Source organism: Miniopterus schreibersii, assembly GCF_964146895.1.
Source record: "Miniopterus schreibersii genome assembly, chromosome: 10".
Lineage (NCBI taxonomy): Eukaryota > Metazoa > Chordata > Mammalia > Chiroptera > Miniopteridae > Miniopterus > Miniopterus schreibersii.
In genome coordinates, this window is record NC_138110.1 from 64,868,048 (window position 1) to 64,889,038 (window position 20,991).

At 44.6% G+C, this 20,991-nt stretch overlaps 1 protein-coding gene across 2 annotated transcripts in view; it reads left to right on the plus strand.

The window, feature by feature from the left end:
- ATRN (attractin) overlaps nucleotides 1-15,140 on the plus strand; it is a 109,631-nt gene extending 94,491 nt beyond the window's left edge. The window contains exons 26-29 of one of the 2 annotated variants that reach the window (XM_081148418.1): nucleotides 1,055-1,133; nucleotides 4,704-4,811; nucleotides 8,029-8,147; nucleotides 10,822-15,140. In XM_081148418.1, coding sequence (XP_081004544.1) covers nucleotides 1,055-1,133; nucleotides 4,704-4,811; nucleotides 8,029-8,147; nucleotides 10,822-10,975 — 460 coding nt within the window. In that variant the 3' untranslated portion in view covers nucleotides 10,976-15,140. The remainder of the gene's footprint in view (nucleotides 1-1,054; nucleotides 1,134-4,703; nucleotides 4,812-8,028; nucleotides 8,148-10,821) is intronic. The other variant, XM_081148416.1, reaches the window with a different exon arrangement.
- The last annotated feature ends 5,851 nt before the right edge of the window (nucleotides 15,141-20,991 follow it).

The window sequence follows — 20,991 nt, forward strand, 5'->3', positions numbered from 1 at the left end:
AACAGCCAATTGTCTGAAATCAACTAGGAGTTTTGTTTCTAACACTACCTGGAGTCAGCGCAGACCCCCTGGGCAAAGGGCTCAGTATGACAAGACTGCCCCCACTTCAGACACCAACTACAAATGGGTCCCCAGGATACCCACATTTCTGCCTGGCCAACTACAAATTTGGGGGTTCCAGTGAACTCCCCTTAGATTCGAGTTTTCTAAAATGACTCACAGAATTTAGGAAAGCACTGTGTTTAAAATTACAATGTTATTATAAAGAATACAACTCAGGAACAGCCAAATGGAAGAGATGTATAGACAAAGTATGGGGTAGGAGGAGAATACAGAGTGTCCATGCCCTTTCTGAGCATGACAGCCTCCCCGTACATCAGTGTGTTCACCAATCCACAAGCTCCCCAAACCTCCTCATTCCATGTTTTTTTCAAGATTTCATTATATAGTCATAATTGATGAAATCACTGGTCTTTAGTTATTGAACTCAGTCTTCTGTCCCTCTCTCCTCCCCTGAGGTTCTAACCCCAAATCACATGGTTGGTTTTTCTAGCTCATGAGGGAAGCAACCAATCGATGTGTCTCTCTCACATTGATGTTTCCCTCCCTCCCTCCCTCCCTCTCTGAAAAGCAATGGAAAAAATGTCCTCAGGTGAGGATTAAAAAAAAAATTAACTTTTCTCATATTTTTAGACTTTACCAGTGAACATTTGCTAATTTTGATTAAATAGCATGCTTATCATTTATCATAATTATGTTAGAATTATTTTTCTTATTTGAGAAAAGCCATTCCATTAAAGGTCCAGTGGGAGGTCAGGGCTCTCTTCGAGGACCTTGTGGGGACAATACAGTCTAAATGAGCGGGTTGGGAATCTCAGCTTATCAAAGTCTTCTCACACTTGTTTCCTATGAACCGGACATGGTTGTGATTACTCATCAAAAGGAGCTTGGGGTGGTATTTGGGGGATTGTTTCCCTGCCTGACCTGGAATGTGGAGACAGTGGTGCTGATTCCGGGGGCTGGGATAATAATTTGCTACTTTCCTTTCTCACAGTTGTTTCCTCTCTTTGCTCCTGGTGGCTGCTGTGGTTTGGAAGATCAAACAAAGTTGTTGGGCCTCCAGGCGCAGAGAGGTAAGCCTCAGTGAATAAAGATTAATGAGTCCTTGTAAGAGCTTTTCCTTTCTACATATTTTTCTTAAGTCAGTGTTCGCTGTTTAATGATAATTGATGGACATATCCACAGTGAGAATAATGCTGCCCTTTCTACAGGTGGTCAGTAGACTTCAGTTACTGCTACAGAATTCTGCCCCACTTGGTCTCAACTTTCTAAAAGGAAGCTCTAGTATTGACTTACAGGTGCCAGTTTTATCTGTCCTACCAGAACCCTGATCCTTAAATTTGGTTGGAGATGTAAGAATGAGAGTAAAATCAGCCACTTAAGCATCTCAAAAATTTCTCATGTTTCAAGGAAAGGTAAATGTGTATCTAATTAAATTTTTGCTTGAGTTTTATTTTTTAATGAGCCTTGATTTATTTCCAGAGCTCCATTACAAAGTAAGAAGTCAAGCAAATATGTACAATAGACAAATCAAATAAATATACTTGGTTAAAAACTACAGCATAAGAACTTTGTTTATTGCAACTTTCACTTGTTAATACTCAGCCTTCTAATCATCAGGTCTGTTGCATTGTTGCTAACGAAAATGCACTGAGATCTAGCCTTACATGTGCTCCTTTGTTTTCTGTATCTATTCATGCCTTTTGTATATAAAAATAGAACTATGGGCAAGATTTAGAAGAGAATGGGAATATCTAAAATCAAAACTCACAAGCACTCAGCACAGTTCTTCGAACATTAGTGTCTGTAATGGGGTTAAGATAGGTTCCAGGATATGGGCCTCTTCCTGGGGGCATGACACCTTTTCTGACCCATGTAAAAGTGATATTAACATAGAGGTAATGTTGCATCCTCTTTATTATAATTTTAAAAATTAAGTGGATAACATTCAGAGGATTCTTTACTAGCTCTGTTACTAAGATATTATAAAATCCCAATGAACTGTACAATGGTCTGAAAAAAATCCAAGTTATCCAAATGGAGTAAGAAAAAAGTGGTAGCCACAATAAACTAGTAACCAGAGAAGAAGGAATTGAAAAATTATTAAAATATTACTCTCTCTACAAAGGGCATTAGACCCAGGGAGTTTTGATTTGAGATAAGCTCATGGAGATGATAATATTCTATTCCTCCTTGAGTGCTTATGAGAATTATTTTCAAAACATATAAAATGTTCCAGAGCAAAGGGTAAGATGGGAAGTTTGAGAGTCCTAAATCATCCCTGGTCAGGTAGCTCAGTTGATAGAACATGGTCCCAGTACACCAAGGTTGTGGGTTCAATCTCTGGTCAGGGCACATACAAGAAGCAACTGCACTTGCCGGTTTGGCTTAGTGGTTAGAGTGTCGGCCCACAGTTCAGTCTGCGGGTTCAGTTTCTGGTCACATACCTGGGTTGCAGGTGTGATCCCCACCCTGGTCGGTACATGTAGGAGACAGCCAATTGATAGGTCTCTCTTACATCGATGTTTCTCTCCCTCCCTCTCTTTCTCTCTCTCACACACACACACACAAACACACAAATCAATAAATTTTTTAAAAAAATTTAAAAGATTCCTAAATCATGTTATGCATAAAAAACCTTGTAACTAAAACCTGAGAAAGGTAGCACCAAGAAATAAAGGTCAGTAAAAAAATAAAACCAAAATTTTAGTAGTGGCCATGTATTCATTTAGTCATTTTGAAATTCAACACCAATTCCTACTTTAAAAATAAAATCTTAGTAAACTCAAAAATACCTTCTTTACACGTAGAAGATAACCCAACATCATTCACGATGAAAAAAATAGTAAAGGTTGTACCAATAAAATCCAGACAAATTAGTTGTAAGAGCTGACATTTGAGCATTTCTAAATTCCAGGCACTCTTCTAAGAGGTTTTATATAGATTAACTGATGTAATCCTCATCACTAATTTAACCCTAACTAACCCTATGGCTCAGAGAGGCGTAACTTACTCGTCATTACAGTTACCTAGAGGCTGAACTGGGCTTTAAACTTGGGATCTCTGTCTTCATAGGCCCCCTCGTCATCATGCGGTCCCCACAGTCACTTAATTTTGCTCTGGGTATCGTGGATGCGCTGAGAGAAAGAAGTGTTGTTACTATTGGAAAGGGGACAAAGTTATTTTCAGATAGAATTATTGAAATACAGTACAGTAGAGATTTGCCTGCATAAAAATTAATACTTAAGTATATAAAACGTAAATAAATGAATAACACAGAAAGAAGACAACCAACTGGGAAATAATTACAGCATACAGGAAGGAAGATAAGGAAAAGATGAACACCTTGTAGAAAATCGATCAGCCAATAAACTAAGGTTTTACCCTTGTAATTTAAAATTTCTGTTACTGTGAATCTGACCATTCAAAATATATTTCATCATTTCTAAACTGTCAGTCATGATTTATCCCTCAGAACTGTAGAAGAAGTGATTTGATGTTATTTATAACAACAAAAACAACAGCAGCTAACACTGCGTAAGTCCTTGCTATGTACCAGGTCATTTTACGTGCTTTTACACAAATTATCTCCTGCACTCTTCATAAAGGAACTAGAATGGGAACTGGACAAGGGTAGGCACTGTTTCTTACTGTGACTCCAACACTTAGAATAGCACACAGCCCAGAGTAGGTTGCTGTATATATTAGTTGAAAAATAGCCCAACAGCTTTATGAGGTGTAAGAATGTTCTTACTAATATTTTAAGAAATTTAACATAAAAATGCCCTTCTAAAACAGAGCCATGATCTATTCAGCCCAAGATTCTCAATCTCCTACAGTAGTTCCAAGGGGATGGTTTGAAGTAAGGCCTGGTTGTCTTCATGACATGACCTGAAAGCTTCAACAACATGTCCAGATCTCTAATATCCTTAATGATACATGACTGACTACCCACTGTGTGCTAGACACTGTGCTAGTTAAAGTATCTCATTTGATCCGGCTGACATACTTATGGGATTAAAACCCATTTCGGAGAGGAAGGAACTGAAGCCCAGAGACTTGAAACACCTTTTTCAGGCTCACACAACTGGAGAGTGAGCTTCCAAGCTCACAATCCAAGCTTCCCTAAATCCAGAGTCCCTGCTTGTCCCTCTGACTACAAAACGTCACTCTTGTTTATGTTTTCAGCTTATGTCACCTCTCTGAATAAAGAGCTTTTTCATTTCCTATCTACTGTGTAACAGGGACAGGTATTTATTTGTTGCTATGCAAATACTTGGTTCAAGTTTCAGCGGGAAAAAAGAAAGCCTGGCTGTAATCTAGTAATAAAAATATGAGGAGATAGGGCTATATCATTTATTTTATGTATTTAACATAGGCATTGTGACATATCCATACTAAAGTATATATCTTTAACAGATAACGATTTTTTCTTTAACATAATGGCAATACTCTTACCACATCCAACAAGATTTAGTAATTCCTAATGTTATCTAGTACCTGGTCCCTGTCCAACTTTCCCCAACTGTTTTAAAAATAGTTTGGATTTGAATCAGGGAGGGTGAGATATTTTTAATGTGTAGTATTCTCTAATAAAGTTCCCTCAGCACTCTTTGCATTCATGCTTGCTGCTTACTCATCAGCAACTTCTCCGAGAGATGCAGCAGATGGCCAGTCGTCCCTTTGCCTCTGTGAATGTTGCCTTGGAAACAGATGAAGAGCCTCCTGACCTTATTGGTGGCACTGTAAAGGTGAGACTGTGATTATAAAGTCCCTGTAACTTAATGTGTCAGAACCTAGGCTTCTGCGTCCGGGAAGCCCGAGAGAGCAGCTTTATTCTGTTGCCCCTTATGTTTCCCTCTCTCTCTTTTACAATAAGCCAACACGCCAAAGTTGTCATGTATTCTGCTTTTGTTTTCCAGTCTTTGATTCATGTTGCTAAGCGGTCTCACGTTTAGGGAATTTTAAAATATAAAAGCTTTGTCTGATAGTCTATGGCATAATACTTTAAAACTTGAAAAAAGCTAAACTGAACCATTGTCTTTTGTAAGTATTTGGGGGTGGGGGTGGGATTAAAGGGAGAGAATCATAATTCACTATGAAGTCTGTGGAAAATAAATATTTCTGACTCCCCCCCTCCACAAAAAATGATGAGGAAAGAAATAAGAATTTCTCTTTTAACAAAATGACAGAGTATTTCAGATACTTTGGTAAAACAGCTCTATATCTTGAATAAAACATACTTACTAAAGCATTACTGAGCTCATAGGAAGTAGGTAATATTTTCAGGGACCATTCTCCATTTCCTTCTCCAAGAAGGAACAAGCCATGAACCAAAACCAAAACCTAAAGTGATTCCCAAGGACAAGAGAGACACATCTTCATGAGTAAGTGTCAGCAGGAACAGCAGATGGTGAGGTTAGACAGGAGGAAATGGGGAGTTACTATTTAATGGGTACAGAGTTTCAGTTTTACAAGATGAAAACAGCTCTGGAGATGGATGTTGGTGATGGTTGCACAATATGAGTGTACTTAATACCACTGACCTTGGACAACTAAAAATAGTTAAGATGGTCAATGTTATGTGTATTTTACTGCATTAAAAAAGAACTGGGAAAGCAAGAGAAGATCACCTGTAGGAGTGACAGTGATAGCTGACTTCTCATTAGTAACACCAGAAGCCAGAAGAGAGTGGAAGAATATTTTCAAAGTACTGAAAGAGAACTGCCACCCTAGACTAGGGTGCTCAATAACTATGTTCTAAGAACAGGGGTAAAACAAAGATATCTTCTGATTAGAAGAAAAACTGAGTTTGCCCCCAACAGACCTGTGCAAAAGAAATGTCCAAAGGATGTGCTAGAAAGAAGGAAAATTACCCCAGGAGGATGGGATAATAAGGAGTGGTGAGTAAGTAAAAGGATAAACATACATAAATCTAAGCAAACATTGTCCTGATGGAATAGTAATGATTTGTGGGATTGAAAGGAATAGACGAGCCTAAAGTACTGAATATGTCGTGTTAGCAGCATGTAACACAGTTGGTTAACCCTTAGAACACGTCTTAGACTTTCCTTTCAGGACACCACACGCTTACCCTGTGGCTGTTTGTTGCTCAGCATTCTCTGTTCAACCTTCTTTATCTCCCCAACGCCTTTTAACAGTGGTGTACATCAGGCTCAGTCTTTTAGCCTCTTCTCACATCTTTTACACCTTTTACTCCTGTGGTGGTTGTCTTAATCTGTTTGGGCTACTATAACAAAATGCCAGAGACTGGGTGGCTTATAAACAACAGAAATCTATTTCTCACAGTTCTGGAGGCTGGAAGATTCACTGTCTTCCAAAAGAACACATTCTGGTTCATAGTTGGCGCCTTTTAGCTGAAACCTTTACATGGTAGAAAGGATGAGGCATCCTTTTCTAAGGGCACTAATTCCATTAATAATAGTTCTGACCTCATGCCCTTGTCTCCCAAAGTCCCCACCTCCAAATACCATCCCATTGGGCATTACAGTTTAACATATGAATGTTCGGAATACATAGACATTCAGACCATAGCAGTAATCTTATCCATCATGGATTTAAACACCATGAGCTCTCCCCTCACCTCTCTCCCATGAACGTCCGACTCATATATCAGATTGCTTACTCAGTGTCCCCACTTGGATGTCTTAATAGGTATCTCAAACTTAACACGTCTAAAACTGAGCTGTATATAGTGTTTCCCACACCTGCTCCTCTGGCATATCTTCCTGAACTCAGTATACATCATCTGTCATCCTAGTTGCTCAGTCAAAAATCGTGGGTTTTTCCTTGACTCATCCTTGCTCTCATTTTCATTGGACAGACAGTCTGTCAGCAAATCTTTCTGGCTTTATCTTTAAAAATATTTCTTGACCACTGTGCACCCCTCCACCAGTGTTTCCTACCACCTTGGTCTAGGCCACTGTCATCTCTCACCTAGATTATTGTAGTTGCTTGTAACTGGTTTCGCCACTTCTGCTGTTTCACCCACCCAGTCATTTCCCCATGCCACAGCCAGGGTAGTTCTGGATTGCTGCCATATTTGGGAGTATGGTGGGCAGGATTCTAAAGATGGCCCCCAAGATTCCCATCCCCTGGTTAGTCAAACTCTAGGGACTGCTAGGAAGGGATTTTGGCCCAGCTGGGCGTGGCTCAGCAGTTGAGCATAGACCTAGGATCTAGGAGATCGGGGTTCGATTCCCGGTCAGGGCACATGCCCGGGTTGCAGGCTAGGCAGCCGATCAATGACTCTATTGTCATTGATGTTTCTATCTCTCCTTCTCCTTTCCTCTCTCTGAAATCAATAAAGACATGTTGTTGTTTTTTTTAAAAAAAGGGATTTTGTAGACGTAATAAAAAGCTCAAGGTAATTGACCTTAAGAGATGGGGAGTTTTCTCTGGCTGGTGGCACAGAGGAAGCATGGTAAGGACTTGATGGGTTATCACGGGTTTGAAGCTAGAGGCCACATGAATGGGAATGCAAGTGGACTCTACCAGGAGAGTGGCCCCTGGCTGACCACAAGCAAGGAAATGAAGACCTCAGGCCTGCAGCCGTAAGGAACTGGATTCTGCCAACAACCTGAATGAGTTTTGAAGCCGACTCTTCCCCAGAGCCTGGGATAAGAGTGGAGCCCAGCTGATACTTGATTTGCCCCTTGTGAAGATAAGAGCTGAGACTCTTGTCAGATAAGAGCTAAGAATTTTCCAGAACTGATGAAAGATATAAATAGACCTCTATCCCTAAGCAGAGAACCCTACAGAGCTCATCTAGATTTCTCACCTACAAAATTGAGATGATAGATGTGTTGTTTTAAGCAGCTAAGTTTGTAATTTATAACAGCAATAGAAACTAATACAGAGAGCATCTTTACAAAGTCACATCTGAAGGCTGCACTGCTAAAGCTTGAGAAACACCACTTTAGCTAATTACTTGTTTTCTTCCTTCAGACTGTTCCTAAACCCATTGCCCTAGAGCCGTGTTTTGGCAACAAAGCTGCTGTCCTCTCTGTGTTTGTGAGGCTCCCTCGAGGCCTTGGTGGAATCCCTCCTCCTGGGCAGTCAGGTGAGTAGACCAGAGGTTCAGTGACACAGTTTACATTTTAGACCTGTGAAAGATCCTTCTCTTTCATCGAGAGCCTGAGTATAAAAGTGATATTGAATAGTTCTTGCCTATTGTCGTCGTGAGGATTCAGTCATAACTCCATTGTCACTGGATTTCCCTAACTGTGTTTCCTGAGGTCACCAGTCCTTCCCAGGGGAATGTCCAGAGCTCCCCTCACTGCACCAGCTTCCTCAGCTTCCTAGTTATTTGATTCTTTGGACCACACCTTCCTTTGTGTACAGTGTGTCTGGCCCCCTCTGGCTCTGCTGCTCCTTTCCTGCCTCTTTGCTTGCTCTGTCTGTTATGTCATGTCGGTGTGCTCTGTCTTCATTTGTTCTGTCTCAGTCATCTTACCTGCTCTCATGGGACCAGCTAGCTCCTCCAAGTTGGAGGTTCTCAAATTGGTATTTCCAGAACTACTGCAGTTCATTTGCTTTTTCACTATGTTTTAAACATTTTTTATAGACTAATTTTAGAGGGGGGTGGAGAAACATCAATGTGTTGTTCCACTTATTTTTATGCATTCATTGGTTGCTTCTTATGTGTGCCCTGACTGGGGATCAAACCCACAACCTTTGCATATCGGGACAACGCTCTAACCAACTGAGCTACCTGGCCAGGGCCTTTTTTACTCTTTTTTATATATAAGGCACAAACAGCAATTATAACAACTTAAAGGAAGTTTCTGAAAATTTACTCACAGTTCTACTAGCCAACACCCATTAAGTTTCACTGTTCTGTTTCCAGCTCTTGCCAGCAATTTAGTTGAAATGTTTGTATCACTCTTATTTTTATTCTTTTCTCATATAACTTTCATAAACATTTTTACAGCTTACTATGTAATATTTTACCAATCTCTTTTACACTCTTCCATCAAATACATGAATCATAATTTAGAAAACATCTTATTGTTGAACATGAAGGAAAGATGGAATACAGTTTTGAAGTATCTTGATTAATGGGAGTACTTTGGAGGGATGACTCAAAGTTTTTAGACAGCCTTCAGTTGAGATGATTCTTGGAGTCAGGATTGCCTCAGCCAAAAAAGCCTTGTCTATGAGGAAAGTGTGACCCAGAATCCTTGCCCTGGCCCTGAGCTCCACAGCCCCGATTGTAATCCAGAAGAGCCTCCAGCTCAGCTTTCAGATGGTCTGCATCTGGGGTGTCCTTGTGAGCAGAGGCCTTTAGGCATGGCCAGCCAGGATTATACTGCTTTCACTTCTTAGGGGAGCAGCTTGATTTGCCCTCACCATGGGATTCCTATTAGTTGAGCCCCTGACTCGGCCTTGCCCATGTTGAGAGCAGGATAACCTGTTCTCTGGGGAAGTGTCTTCTGCCACCACGTTGGCCAGTTCTCCCTGATGGCAAGGTGCTGGCTGGGGTGGGGAGGAGATGACAGGCTTGCAACACTGCAGCCTTTTCTGCCCCAACCCCCTCATGCTTGATGAAGGCCCGCTCACTGCTTGAGACCCAGTTCCTTCTCTGCTCCCCCCCCCCCATTTTAGAGGGTGTCCTCTGGACTCCCAGAGTACCTGGCTCTGCCTTTGCTATAACAGTTGTCACTGGATTCTCCACTGAATGCCAGGCACTAAACCTGGCACTTAAAAACCTATTCCCTCATTTTGTAGGCTCAGTGAGGTGGAGTGACAAGTCTGCCAGCATGGCTCCTGAGAGCCTCAGCCAGACCCTGAGCCTGGGCTGACCTTTTCCCAAATGCAAATCAGTAAAGGTTACCAGTACAAAACGGAAAATGGAACTACCAGTCCCTAAAGCAAAGGGGGGTGGGAGGTGGTGAACCAAGTAGCATTCTAAGAATACTTTGATTCACTCATTCACTCCTCATACAAGCCCTGTTATTATTATTATTCCCCATTTTACAAATGAGGAAACTGAGGCACAGGGAGGTTAAAGAACCTTGCTTATTCTAGAGTCTGCCCTAACCTGTGGTATAGATGTAAAAACTCGTTAGTGCTGGCCGGTGTGCCTCAGTTGGTCGAGCGTCGTCCCATGTACCAAGAGGCCACTGGTTTGATTCCCAGTCAAGGCACATGCCTGGGTTGTGGGCTCAATCCCCAGTAGGGAGCATGAAGGAGGCAGCCAATCGATATGTTTTTCTCTCACCCTCTCATCGATGTATCTTCTCTCCCCCTCTCTCTCTAAAATCAATAAAAAGGTGTAAAAAAAAATCACTGGTGCTGGCTGGGCAATGTGGAATGAATCTGAATTACATTGTAAAGAGTGCTGCTTTTTCTTGGCCTCCCTTTGGAGGCAAGCAGGAGAAATTTAGTGCTTAGAGTATGTCTGCAATCGCACTTAAATGCTCCCACCTTCAAGCAGAGCACTCAGCTTGATTGATCTGAAAAGCAAGCTATACCTTTTGTGTAAATGGGGAGGGACAAAGAATATGTATTTGTGTTTGCATAACTAAACCCTGAAAGAATATGTGCAAACTAATGAAAGTTTCTCAGCTGGCTAGGGGAAAGGTGGAGGGAGGGGCAGAATGGAAGTAAGACTTCCCTACATACTTTATTGCGTTGTTTATTGCACCATGGGAATGTAAACAGATTTTTAAAAAATTATTTTTAAAAATAAAAGCAAGCTGCTTCTTAACATGTGTTCCCTCTCTGGGTTGTCCCAAGGTCTTGCAGTAGCCAGCGCCCTGGTGGACATTTCTCAGCAGATGCCAATAGTGTACAAAGAGAAGTCAGGAGCAGTGAGAAACCGGAAGCAGCAGCCCCCTGCGCAGCCCGGGACCTGCATTTGATGCTGGGGCCAGGGACTCTCTGTGAGTGAGCGAAGTGTGGCGAGGTGTGGCGTGCTAGAGCCGGCTGCAGGGTGGGAGCAGGCAGGAGATGCTGTGCGGAGCCGAGCAGGGCAGAAAACTGGAAACCCTCCAACTGGAAACATCGACTCATCTGCATGTTCACAGGCTTTCTTTGACAGTTTCTACCATGTGTGCTCTAGCATCTGACCTTTTATTTTTGCATAGGAAATAATTGATTTAATTACAGGTCCAGGGGTGATCCAGATGTTGCTGGAGGAGGCCGGTGTGGAGCCAGTGAGAGAGCTAGGAATGATACTCAGGTTTACTTGTGGGAAACTGGTCTTGGGACTGTCTCAACTGTGCAAAAACAAAGATGTAGTGTTTACAAGCAGACATGCGTCATCAGTCATTCTGGAACAAGGTCTTTTCAAAACTAGTCAGATGAATGAACTTGTCTTCATCTGAAACCTATCTTTTTTAAAAGATGTGCTATTTATTCTTGCATGTTTTAGGCAGATAACTCTCTTCCAGGGAGTATCTTTTTTTCTAGTTGAGAACTAATGTCCATCTCTTTTGAATCATATTAAACTGAGTGAGATAGAAGGGGGCTATTTTAAGTGTCATAATCAGCAGTGTTATTTAGAACGTAAACTGGTGTGATAGGTAGTTTTCTATAGCTACTTGATTAAATTAGGTCTTAATCCATTTGAAATTCCTCTCTCTCACACACACCTGCACACACACACACTAAGTGCCTAGACTTTAAATAGATCTAGCAATTGGAAAGTTAGTAAGCCTAAGTTTTTACATAATTGCATTCCTACATTCTTACAGAACTTAAATAGCTACCATTGGCAATCTGCTTTTTTTCTAAAATGTACTTTGCAGCCAGGAAATAATTTTCACCCCAAGCAACCTTTATCCCAGCACCAAGGACTGAAGAGGAAAGCAGGGATGACCTAACTGTAAAAGCTCCTGTTTGTATTGTTAAAAAGGACACTAGGCATGATCCCCATGTGTTCTCCTGACCCCAGATCACTCTAGGTCTGATGTTCTCTTCAGCCTTTCTGGCCTCCTGCTTCCAGGGCGCCACAGAAGAAGGGACTCACTCATGTTACATGTCTCCCTTGAGCAGAAAAGAGCATGACAGCACCTGGATCAAAGAGCGACTCTGTTCCTGCAGCCTGCTCTGAGCTGTGGGCCATCGCAGGCTGCGGGTGGGATCGCACACCAGGAGAGGGACAGTCTCCCATTGTCAGCTGAACCTGCCCACAGCCTAGAGAAGGACCTGGAGCTGTTTGCCCTCTTTCCCCCAGGAAGGGCTGGCTCTTCACCCCTCCCCAGACCCAGGTGGTGGCTGTGGGAGGGCAATGAACACTAAAAGGATGAAAAGCACATGGAAAAAATGGACAAGGAGGGAAAACTATGCCAAATGGAAAGTGACCAAATTTAAGCAGGATGGGGCAGTCCCTGCTTTTCTCCCCAGGGCACTGCCTAGACATCGTGTTGTCCATCTATGGTGCTCTGTACTCTGGCATTATGCAGCAGCCTCCCAAGACCTCTCCTGCTTCAAAACCTGGGGATGGACCTCTAGACAACAATGCTGTAGCTTGTGAATTTGGAGAAATAAATACTCAAAAGAGCAAAAACTGTGAAAACCTTTAAATGTGGTGCCTAGAGAGAGGGAGTATCTATCTCTCCCCCAGCACTGACCCCACTCCCATGAAGAATTGCCTGGGAAGATGTTTTCAAAGAAGTCGAACCATAAAAGACTGTCTGGTGCACAAAGCACCTCTACTTTGAGACTCACCTCTCAAAAAGCTGTGTTTTCACATTACTGTTAAAGAATAGATGGTTCTAGAAAAGACCTCTATGAGCTCCCTGCATCCCTACTCCAGGTCACGGCACCCACAGAGAGCCTGCCATGGACTGGGCCTTCACTTCTTATTACCACCAGGCCTCTTGGCCAAGAGGGAGGCACTGGAGGGGATCCTACCACAAGGGAAATCCTTGTTTGTTCTAAGGACCCCATGTGCCCTTGGCCAAAGAAGTCTTTTTCCCCACGGTAGTCCCACGCCTTGAAATACATGCACCAGTCCCACAGCCACCTGGTTATTTATTTTTTCCTAAAACATGATGTTTAGTTTTAAAAAGGAAGAAAGCAAGTGAAGTTTAATTCTGCTCCAGCAGTGGAGAAACAGCTGAACCCACCTGCTTCTCCGTTGCAGCCCATAGCAAATGGCTTTCTCTAGGCTCAGGCCAGAGGAAGGGAATGGCAGGAGAAAGGCACTCAGCTTAGAGCCAGTTACCAAGAGGGCATCACCTGGAACTTCAGAGATGTCTGCATGTCACAGGAGAGCCTGTAAATAAATTATAGTCATGACAGCGTTGATGTTGCACTTGTACATAACTATACAGTAGTGTCCGGAATGTTCAGACATTCAAAGTGTACATAAAACAGAAAAATCTCAATGTATTTTTATTAAATGTAACGGCGTTTGAGTTTCACCTAATGTGTTTTTGTGCCATTACTGGATATCCAGGTTCAGAGGAGTCCTCTTGTTAGACCCTGAAGCATTGATGAAGCCAAGAAGGGCACCCTCATCATGCTGATGTGTTCAAATGCATCTGGTACCAATTGGATAACCCTTAGAACCCGAATCCTCTGTTAGTACACAAGTGAAAACTGGCAGTGAGTCCATTTAAACAGCAGTACATGAGAAGACTTGAAGGCAGTGGCAATCTGTCACTATTGTTCACTCTGCAAGTGCGTCGTGCATCTGTCAACCTTTTAGTGCTGTGGGTGGCCAGGGACAGCCAGTCTCATCCTGAGAAATGTTTTTCAAAGTCTTTAAGTTCAAAGATTATACCTTAGAAATCAGATTTTCCAAAAAGGGGGTTTCCAGGCTGCATTTTGTTGTGGTTTTGTCTAAGTTTTTAATGATCATTTCCCAGAACCATAGTTTACTATACTGGAAATTGGAGGTGGGAGTGGGGTGGCTAGTTTGTTGCTATATAGCTCCTGGTTCCCCATGAAGAACCGCATGCACCCTGGCCTCCTGCCTTCTACTCCTCTCTACACACAGCTTAGGGAGAAGAGAAGTCTGTGCTTCCCTCTGGGTATCACCTGCAAAAGGTGGGAGGAGGTATGGAAAAAGCAGCTCTGGACAGAAGACTGCAGCAAAAGGGAAACATGGGAATATCTATGGGTGAGACCTGAGCTGCAAGGTTTGACACACCAGGAAATCTGGGCAAATGAAAAGACCAGAGCACTATCAGTGCAAGTCCTACTCCTTCAACTTAATGGAGTGTATCTGGGCAGGGGTGGGAGTGATTCACTTCCTTGGGGGGTGCCCTTGTCATGAACACCTTTGATCCTTGAGTTTCATTCATGCATCCATTCAAGGAATATTCACTAAGCACTTACTAACAACCTAAGCTCACACTAGGGCAGTGACCGAGATGAAAAAGAAGCTCCAGAATTACAACAGAATCCAGCTTCCAAACCCATCGTCCCAGGAGATCTTTCCTTGTGGTTTCTGTGAGAATTGGCCATCCTGACAACAGATCCAGGGAGGCAGTGGGTTTGTCCTCGGCCGTGCACCAGCTCTCCATCTGAAGCGTTTACCAAGCTCAGCCTCAGAAGTCATGGTTTGTAGATAGCCAAGCCCACAAGGAGACATTTCCCCGGAGTAGTTCAAACTAATAAACGCCTTTGCCTGCAGGGAAATGATTTGGAAAGGAGATGAAAACCGGCGCCTTCTCTTAAAGGCAATAATGGAAGCGACTTCCAGTAACTGAATTTGTGCACAAAACATTCTAAACACTAGTGAAGCCTGTCTCATTGAACTAATTCTGGCCCTGGAAATGTTTTGTTCTATAGTTATATACGTTTTGTTTGTTTAGATTCAAGCTTAGTTTGTCAATATGTATAATTTAGCATCTGTTGCACTCATGTAAATATGGAGTAAGTATTGTAAACTATTTCATTGCTGGGGATTGTGGGTATTATACATACATTTAGGACTGCAATTTTTTGGTATTTTTTGTATTGTAAAATAACAGCTAATTTAAGCAGGAACAAGAGAATTAAGGGAGGTCTGTGCATTTTAAACAAAATGTGAAGAACTTGTACATAAAAAAAGTAAATACTATACTACAAACTTCCTTCTGAAATAAAAGTAGATCTGGTAAAAATGTGGTTTTTTTTTTCCTGAGTCTTTAGTTTTTGTTTTGTTTGACTTCTTTTACAATTTGGTCACAAGAGCCTTATGGAAAAAATTTTTAAAATGGTTCCCAAATTTCAGACTGCCGCAGAGGAAGCACTTGGCAGTTGAAGATGAAGGTGTGAAACCAGCAGGTGGGCACCTCAGACACCTCTGGGGGAACTTACTAACACCTCCCAATACCTGTGTGCCCTTGAAACGATAGTGGAGACTGGTGTGCAGAGCAGTCCACACTGATGCTGTGCCTGCCGGCTGCCCTTGGTCTTTTAGCAGTTTGTCTCCTCACGAGCCCCTGAATGTGTCTCTAGGTTTTCCAGACTTCTAAATCGCAGGTTTGCTGATAGGTTCCACCCCCAGGGCCCCAGCATTGTCACTGGTCTTGAGTTTTTTATGAAGTTGACGTCCATTCACAAAGTCTTCACACCTCCTGCATGCCCAGCCCCACTTTATGCAGCTCGTGCCCTCAGAATGGGGTCAGAACTGCATTTCAGTGCCTTGGTGCGGAATGCAGAGCCCAGAAGGATGAGATGAGCATCATGCGTTGAGAACATCAGAGAAAGCGCAAGGAAGGACGGTTGCTCCTGCAGGGGAGTGTGGCCGAGACACCAGGCCCAAGAGGGTTAGGTGGAAGGGGGCTGGAGGTGCCCAACCAGGCTTGGCCTGGGCCAGGGAGGAATACCATTGGACTGGTGGCTGCTACAGGGGTGGGGAGGACCTTGAAACTTTTCTGGGGAGGGCTGTGGGAGCTGTCAAGTTTTCCTGTCAGGATAAAAACCTGTGCTTTTGTAATGGCAGAGACTGCTGTGTGTTCACCAAGCCTGTTACATGTTGCCTTTGGTCCGCAGCATCTCCCGTCCCCTTTGCAGTTAGGTTGCTGCCATAAACTGAGCTGTGGCCAAAGAAGTGTTGGAAGAAGTGATGTACACAAGTTCCAAACTTGGCACATACCTGCTCCCATGTGGGACTCCCTCGGGGTCAGGTGTCAAAGATGTTAGGGGGAAGTGGGCCCCTGAGTCACCATTTAGAGGCAGGCCACCTGGGCAGCAAGAGCTGTGTGTTGGTCTTTGCATCACTGAAAAGCAAACTTTCACTCCCCTGTCCCACTGAGATTTGAGGCTTGATTGCGAGAGGTAGCTTTTCTTACTTTCACTAATACACAAATTGGCACCCTGAAGTGGAAGGCAGCTGTAACCAAAACCTAAAACACATGGCATTGGCTCAGTTAGAGGCCAGGGGGCAGGCAAACAGATGCAGCAGGCAGAACAGCTGGGGACCCCCCTCAGGCAGTTGCAAACCATCCGGTAAGGCTGTTGTGTTTGATAACCTGGAAAGCAAATTACATGCCCTCTGAGTTTCTAACTGGAGGGAGAGAAGGTGGAAAAACCCAGAATGTGCTCCGTGTTGGTGCTTATTGGCTGCTTTGGCAAGGCATCACAAGCAAGAGCTGAGTTCCAGAATTCGTTTACAAAGCAGAAGGGGAAGGGGGGGAGAGTCCTGAAACCCAGAGTCTTGGAGTCTTGGAAAAGCCAACTAATCTTCTAGCCTCCAAACAGTAAGAGGTACCTGTGAACAACAAAGACCCGGCAGCATTTAGTGACTCTGCTTCCAGGTGGGAACCAAGGACAGGATGTGGGCTTCCCTCTGGAGACATAACGTCAAGGCCATCGTCTTGGAGAAGCGTGTGGATACAGAAGCAAAGGAATGAAGGCAACTACAGAGCTGTCCAGGAAGCCACCTGATGTCACCGACACTGGGCCTGCCCCGGAGAGTAAGCACAGGTTTTGAGGGAATTGTTGCCAGAGAAACCGTTAGCCTGACCTTTAAAAATGAAAACCACCAACCCTGTGACTGCTGAGGAAGTCTAATTAGAACCGCCTCAGGCGGGAGATGCTGTGAAAGCTGCCCGAGGACACAAGCCAAGGCCGCCTGAGGTGTGGCCCAGAGCGCAGATGACCTGGCTGGGAACTTGCCCTCCCCAGTGCGGGGCCAGCAGGATTTCAAACTCCCCGCAGGCCAGTGATTGCTGTGCCTGCCATGCTTGTCCTTCCTGCACGGGCAGGTCATGAGGAGGCCCGGCCTGGCCAGCCCTCATGTAGGGACCAGGGATTACACGGTGAACAAAACAGACGAAATCCTCCTCCTCACAGAGTTTACAGTGTAGCAGGGGAGACAGATCATGAGTATAATGTCGGGTAAGTTCTGTGAAGAAAGGTAAAAACAGGGTTGGGGGTAGAAGGTTCTGGGTGAATTGCTACCTTACATGGTGGTGCAGAAGAGGGACCATTCTGATGTGACAGCTGACCGGAGAGCCGAATGGAGGAGGGAGCTGGTGTGGAGGCCCAGAGATGGCAGCATGCCTGGTTGGCAGAAGCAAAGTGGGCTACAACAGAGGTAGGAGTTGGGGCAGGCAGGGCCAATGGGGCAATAGTTTTCAACCAGCACAGGACAGCCCCTAGGGGACATTTGGAAATAGGTGGAGGCATTTTGGATTATTGCAGTGATTTAGTGGGTGGGCCAGAAGGTGGTCATCCTGTGACATGCAGGACTGTCCCACCCAACCAGGAATTGACCCGCATCCCACTTGATTTACAAACATGTTGCTGGATAGGATATTTGTGTATGTGAGAAAATCTTGTTTCTCATTTTTGTGTAGAATCCAACTCTGTTATAAACACAAAGTATTAGGAAGCTGGTTTAATATACAGTTTTTCAGAAATGCAACTATTGTGTAAATCAAGGGAAGACTCAACTTCATTTTCTTCATAACTTAACCAAGATCTGGTCATCATTTTGGAAAATTTGGTCACCAACAGCAATGTAATTCCTGGTAACTGAGTCCACAGTCCCACACACTTGTATGGGTTGCATCTGAACAGACACCCAGCAGCCCTGCACTACTAGCTGTGTAACATGCCTGGCAAGAATTCTCTGCCATCCTCTGCCCCCAACTCAAGGGACTAGACCAGATGATCCCATTGACTGTATGAAGTGTGCTGCACAGAGAGCAGGACCTAGGCCCTGGCAGCCAGGCCTTCACACACCCTGGAGGCCTTCCCTCATTTGCTCAACCCCAGTCCCTTGAGAGCTGTTTGTAAGGTTATTTGTGTATTTTCTTCTGTTGTGTGTGTACTTACTTAATTTTCCTCTCTGCAGCTTCTGTCATGGATTGGAGGCTCATTTGGGTGTGGGGTGACATGTCCCTGGCAGAACAGTTTTCCCAAACATCCCAAGACAGGCCTTCCCAGGCCTGTAGCCCAGTGAGGGGGGACACATCTCTGCCTCTTTTCACATGCATGCCAGACACACTAGCAGGTTTCTCTCCAGGTGGGGGATGTCTCCTAAAGCCTTGCAGGGCCCCTGTCCTCCTGCTTCCATGGAACTTTCACACCAATGTCCTCACCTCCTATAAAAATGAGCTGGTTCTGTGAGATTGACCCCGCCTCGCTCAATTGGGGAGGGTGGGGGAAGGGCGGTGGGCAATGAGCAGTTTCCACATCAAACTTGTGCCTTAGACAGCAGGCTCCAAGCCAGAGTGGACATTCATGAGCCGTGACACTTCCACCAAAAAATCAACAGCAGCTTCCAGCACCTGCCTTTCTGCCTCACTCCCTGTCCCCAGCCACCTGCCAGCTAGAGGCTCAATGTTGACAACAGCTAACAGAGACCCAGTTATAGGAACGAGGCCAGGGCCAGGACCACAGTATCCGGAGTGCACGTGAGAGAGTGACAGCAAGCAGGCTACTTTGTAGGACACAGAGTTGGACAAGTCTGGCAGGACCCCTTCCTGGTTGCGGGGGCCACAACCTTGAGATGTTTGGCCAGGCTTAACATCATGTATGAGCCAGAACCATTTTAGGTAGAAGTGACAGAAACCAAATTCTGACAACTTTAGACAACTCCATTTCCTGGGGCTGCTATGACAAATTACCCTAATTAGCTGACTTTAAACCACAGAAATTTATTCTCTCAGTTCCAGAAGCCAGAAGTCTGGAATAATGGGTGTGGCAAGGCTGTGCTCCCTCCAGAGTCTTGGGGAGAATTCATTCCTGGCCTCTTCTCGCTTCTGTTGGCTGCCAGCATTCCTTGGCTTGTGGCTGCATCACTCCCATCTCTGCCTGTCTCTCATCTTCATCTGCCTCTCACATAAGGATGCCTGTGACTGCATTTAGGGTCCCCTCAGATAATGCAGGATAAGTGGCTCCTCTCAAAATCCTTAATCATCTTTTGGCATATAAGGTAATCACTCTTGCCTACATACAAGGTAACATTGACAGGTCCCACAGCTTAGGATGTGGACATACCTTTGGGGCCACCGTTCAACTTAACCCTCAGCAACAAAACCCTCAGCAAGTCGACTGGCTCAGGAGTGGCAAGACGATGGCCTTCGAAGACTGAAACACCTTGTCCATCCTCTTGGCTTCTCTCTGCAGAGCTGGCTGGGTGCATGCCTCAGACAGCCTCAGGCCAACCACACAAAATGTTCACTCCAGGGGGAAAGCAGAGAGCCAGGCAACAGGGGCCCTGGGAACTCTCATTTACCCCTGCACCCAATAAGGAGGCCTCTTTTCCGTTGCACATTGTCTGATGTTAAAGAGGCTCTGTTTTGGTTAAACCTGAGTGCGTCTGCTTGGAGAGAAGTACTGAAGGACAGCCAGCTGCCATGGAACAACTGTGCAGTTTTCAACTAGGTTCTGCTCACTTTGATCTTCCCAACCTTTTGAAAGCTATATGCCTATGTTTTACTCCAATTATCTGAGTAAAACATGGAGTAAGAGAGTTTAACACACTCTCGCATAAGGCAAGTTATGTAGCAGATATTTGTGTTTGGGCCACCATGCAATCATGGTGAGCAGGGCAAGGTGATGCTTTCACTTCCCCGTCCTGCCCTAATCCCCCCCCCCCACCATACCGTATCTCCCCAGCTCACTTACAGGTGTCCCCTCCCATGCAGATGTAGGTGGTTGAAAACATTCCTTCTTCATAAAGAGAGAACAGGTTGGACTCTCACTTTGCCCAATAGCCCTCCTTTTTTCCACTGGAAAACTGCTTCCCATTCCATGTGATCTCAGTGGGCTGATGTCACTCCCCAGGCCACTGGAGGAGGCTTATAACCTATGCTGGGGTCACCTGGGGATAGTCCATGAATACTGGGAAAGAGAGGTACCTTTCTCTGCTAAGAATGCTACAAAGAGAGATCATAGATAGGGGGCTTCTGGTGGCATTCTTATCTGCCCTGTGGCGAGAGCCTGCCTGGCAGCAGAGGGAAGCCATGAACAGGCCAGCAGGGGCAACGTCATTGGAACCCCTGGAGACAGCTGTGCCTGAAACTTGGATGGTTGAGTCGCATGCCCAGGCCAGCTGGATTTGATTGGTTTCAATTGGGAGAGTACTAGGTGAAACTGGGAGGTTGGTTGACAGCTGCCTCACAGGGTGTCTGTGGATTTGGTATGAGTTCCTAAATACACAGTCTCAGACCCGGTGGCTCTTTCTCTGGTCAGGACAGCTGCAGGCCTGGGCTTTGGTGTGGTGTATGTGTAACCCTTGTCTTAGGTCAGGTTCTCCAGAAGCCGAGCCCAAGATAGGGATTCTCAGGCCCTGATTTATTGGAGGGATTACCTTCACGGGAACCTCCTAAGTGAAGGAGGAAGGAGTGGGCAGGAGGAGTTAAGCTCAGATGTGGTCTCAGCTCTGGAGCAAGACGGCACAGAGAATTGTCCCCCAAGGCAAGCAGGCTAGGCCCCGCCTCAGCCAGTCATTGGCAGCAGTCCTGCTCAGGGAGCAGAGTGTAACTTTATGGGCATTTATTCTAGAGGAGGGGG